The sequence below is a fragment of the Argentina silus genome, assembly GCF_951799395.1.
Source record: "Argentina silus genome assembly, chromosome: 4".
NCBI classification, from domain to species: domain Eukaryota; kingdom Metazoa; phylum Chordata; class Actinopteri; order Argentiniformes; family Argentinidae; genus Argentina; species Argentina silus.
The window spans coordinates 17671192-17675476 of NC_139658.1; the positions used below are offsets into that span (position 1 = coordinate 17671192).

Here is a 4285-nt window from a genome sequence, read left to right on the forward strand (position 1 = left end):
CCCTGCTTCATGGCCTCCTCGGCACTCTGCACCCCCGCCACGTCCTTCCACAACTGCTGCAGGTCTGACGGGCACATGGCTGGAGGGAGGGGAGGGGAGGGAGGGAGGGGGGGGAGAGAGAGAGAGGGAGAGGAGAGAGAGAGGGGAGAGAGAGAGAGAGAGAGAGAGAGAGGAGAGGAGAGGAGAGAGAGGAGAGAGAGAGAGAGAGAGAGAGAGGGAGTGGAGAGGTTAGGACATTTGGATTTGTCAAGAGATAACCCCAAATTGTATCTTCACGCACACACACACACACACACACACACTTGAACCCATGCCAGCTGGCATTACCCATTCAGTCCCAAGGTTGTAAACAATGCCAGGGAAATGATACCACTTATAAAAGCTGTGTGTGTGTGAGTGTGTGTGCGCGTGCGCATATGTGCGTCTTTGTGTGCGTACACGCGCGCACCGCACGCACGCACACACACACACACACACACACACACACACACACACACACACACACACACACACACACACACTAGAGGACTAGCCCTAGGGAACTGTTCGCTCTGTGGGAGGAGGACAAACTGGAGGAAACAAAAGGCTAATTTCTCCATGTTTTTGTTATCTTTCTACATCTCCACTATTCCTCAACTACTCCCCAACCGCCCCTGTTAGTAATTACTGCCGTCTGACACTGGGGCTGCTGCTTTTGTCACAACGAGTGTTCGTCTAGGCTGTGTGTGTGTGTGTGTGTCTGGACCTGTTTTTGCTCTTGCTGCTCATATTTCGCTGAGAGGAAAGAGGGGTGCATACAGCCCCCGCTGCCCCCCACCCCTGCATCTGGTCCAAGCTGTTCCTGAAAGCCACAGCCTGCTTCTCTCCCTAACAGGACAGATAGAGCACGCACAACCACACACACACACACACACACACACACACACACACACACACACACACACACAGACACACACACGGCAGAGAGCTAACAGCAATCCAAATATTATGTCTGCTTTGTCTGCATTCTTCTCCCTGGCCCGCCAAAACAAAACCCCTCACTCTGGAGGAATGGGGCTCTCATCGAGTATGTGTGTGAAATTGAGAGTGAGTGTACGTGTGTGTGTGTGTGTGTGCGCACGCATGTATGCACGTATGTGTGTTTCAAATACCACGCCACACACACACACACACACACACACACACACACACACACACACACACACACACACACACACACCCTCTGACGGGGTGAAAGTGTTTCAGCTGAGGGTTTCAGGTGAAGCAGTTCCTACACCTGTAGGAGGAACCCTCAATCACCAATGAGTTAAACAGTTCAGACTGGGCCTTTTTCCTATTGGATGTCTGTCGTTGAGGAGGGGTGACACATTATGCATATGTTAATGAGGGCTGGGGGGGACTAGGCAACGTGAGAGAGAGAGGGGGAGAGAGAGAGAAAGAGAGAGAGAGAGAGAGAGAGAGACAGAGAGACAGAGTGAAATGAGCCAGTCCCATTGTTTTGCCTCATATGAGAGATTGTCTGTGATAAGCACACCAGGCGGGGTGGATATTCACAACAAATCCCCCCTCTTATCTGTCTGACTGATCTCAGACAACCCACTGCCTCTAAACAACGTCTCCTCCGCTCACAATGCCCGCCACTCGGAGAGAGAGAGAGAGAGAGAGAGAGAGAGAACGCTTAACTGAAACAAACAAAAACCCTAGAGGGGGTAGCGGCACCCCCCACCTACCCACCGGACGGACCAGCCCTTTGAGGCAGGGTAGCAGAGCACGCATGCGGACACACACACACGGCAGCGGGGCTGAGAGGGGCAGGGCTCGGTGTGTGTGTGTGTGTGTGTGTGTGTGTGTGTGTGTGTGTGTGGCATGGCTGGCCAGAGGAATGCTCTTGCTCACGCCTGGCTGAGCCGTCACAATGGCCAGGCTCTTTCACACTGCAGGGAAATTCCACTCTGATACAGAGAGAGGAGAGAGAGAAGAGAGGGGGGGGGGGAAGAAGAGAAAGAGAGAGGGGGGGAGAGAAGAGAGAGAGAGAGGGAGGGGGGGTGGGGGAGAGAGAGAAGAGAGAGAGGCGAGAGAGATGGAGGAGAGAGAGAGAGAGAGAGGAGAGATAGAAGAAATAGAGAAGAAAGAGAGAGAATGAGAGAAAGGGAGAAAGAGAGATACAAAAGCCAAGGGTTTACAGCTGTCTGAAAAATTACACTCTTCTACCCTAAATACTTCCACAGTCAGTCCTTCAGTGTGTGTGTCTCTCTCTCCCTCCCTCCCTCCCTCCCTCTCTCTCTCTCTCTCTCTCTCTCTCTCCCTCCCTCTCTCTCTCTCTCTCCCTCCCTCCCAGTCTGGCCTTAAGTGGTTCAGTGTGTGACGGTTTTAATGATGCAATCTGTAATGTCATTTCAAGTAAAGAAAGGTTTAAATCAATAAAGACCTGGCAGAACCGAGGGGGAGGGTCTAGCCGAGGGGGAGGGTCTAGGACTAGTGTACTGCAAACTGATTGGTGTCTATGGGACGACGTCTGCATTTGTTTTCACACAAAGGACAAAAAAGTTGCAGGTTACAAAACTAAAAGGCCAGGGAGGGATGGAGGGATGAAGACGTGAGGGTCGCTGTTTACAATGGGCAGAAGTAATCAGACCTGTCATGAGCAGAGGAAGGGGTAAGCCTGCTCCAAACTCATAAACTCTCTTCATCCCTCCATCCCAGAGAGAGAGAAGGAGGGAGGGAGAGAGAGAGAGAGGGAGAGGGAGAGGAGGGGGGGGCAGGGAGGAAAACTCTACCCTGGTCTGTGTTTGTTCTTCCCAGTCAGGGCTTTAGTAATGTTACGGCCACTTTGGAGCCCCTAAAGCGCTCTGTGTGTGTGTGTGTGTGTGTGTGTGTGTGTGTGTATATACCGCTAAAGCTGGGTTTAGTTAGGGAGGGCCATGCGCGCACACACACACACAGGGCGGGCCGGTCAACAGTCAACATTAATCGGTGGGAAAAGCCTGGTGAGGAGACGAGGGTAGAGTAGAGTAAAGACACACACACACACACACACACACACGAGGAAGAGCAATAGAACAAAAATGTTTTCCTGTGTCTGGTTAATTTCAAACATTAACACACGCATAGATGTATAAACACACACACAGACACACACACACACACACACACACACACCCTTTCCCCCTCAAAGCCATACGTTTAGTGGCATATTTTACCTATTATCCAAATGAGTGCCTTCCACAAACCCCACCAATCAGCCTGGCTTTCATCTTTTATAGGCTGATTAACTTAACAGGCATCACATGTGGCGGTGGGTACAGGGGTGTGTGTGTGTGTGTGTGTGTGTGTGTGTGTGTGTGTGTGTTAGCTTGCACAAACATATTACACTGATCGCTACACACTGATTTGGGTGGAGGGGCGGGTAGAGACTCTTTACTGCTGTCATTATTAGCGCTAAAATGCTAACAGGGGAAGGGAGTGTCTGGGTGGGAGTTTGGTAGGGGGAGGCTTGGGAGTGCAGGTGAAGGGTGCGTTGCGTGAAGTGTGTGTGCGCCTGTGCATGTACATATGCGTGTGTGTATGTACATACAGTATGCGTGCATGTGTGTGTGTGTGTGTATGTATGTATGTATGTACATACAGTATGTGTGCGTGTGCGTGTGTGTATGTCCATACAGTATGCGTATGTGTGTGTGTGTATGTATGTACATACAGTATGCGTATGTGTGTGTGTGTGTGTGTGTGTGTGTGTGCGTGCGTGCGTGCGTACCTTGCTGCAGAGACTGCATGGGGGTAGTGGGGCTGTAGGGAGACCAGGCCTTGTCTCTGGAGGTTGAGGATGTGTTGCTGCTGGAGCTGCTGCATCTGAATCAGCTGCTGCTGAAACGCCAGCTGCTTACTGCTTAACTGCTGCTGCTGAGAGAGGGGAGGGAGAGAGACAGAGAGAGACAGAGAGAGAGAGAGAGAGAGATAGGGGGGGGGGGGGGGGGTGAGGAGGGGGAGAGATGTAGGGAAAGGGGGGGGGGGGGGGGGGGGGGGGGGGGGGGACAGGGAGAAAATTAGTCACTTTATTTCCATAGGTTCCAAAGCAGCCTATTGGACACTGTGGATCAGGCCCATTCAATCAATGCATCTCTAACAAGGCCTAAAAGGCCTCCATCATTGTATCTAGCAATTGTATCGTCCATCTATCTGGCCAGAGTGAGTGTGGATTGGAAATAGAGCTGCACGTACTGTAAGACCCTGAGACCTCCAACACCCAGATCTTTCAATGGGGAAGATCTAAGGAGAAAGAGGGAGG

At 51.6% G+C, this 4285-nt stretch overlaps 1 protein-coding gene across 1 annotated transcript in view; it reads right to left on the bottom strand.

Annotated features, from left to right (window-relative positions):
- foxp4 (forkhead box P4) overlaps positions 1-4285 on the bottom strand; it is a gene marked incomplete at its 5' end in the record, with an annotated part of 21606 nt that overhangs the window by 16304 nt on the left and 1017 nt on the right. Inside the window, 4 exon segments of the mRNA XM_083668494.1 lie at positions 1-4; positions 6-79; positions 3755-3783; positions 3785-3900. The exon segment at positions 1-4 is cut by the window's left edge and continues 121 nt beyond it. Of these exon segments, the coding sequence (XP_083524620.1) occupies positions 1-4; positions 6-79; positions 3755-3783; positions 3785-3900 (223 nt within the window).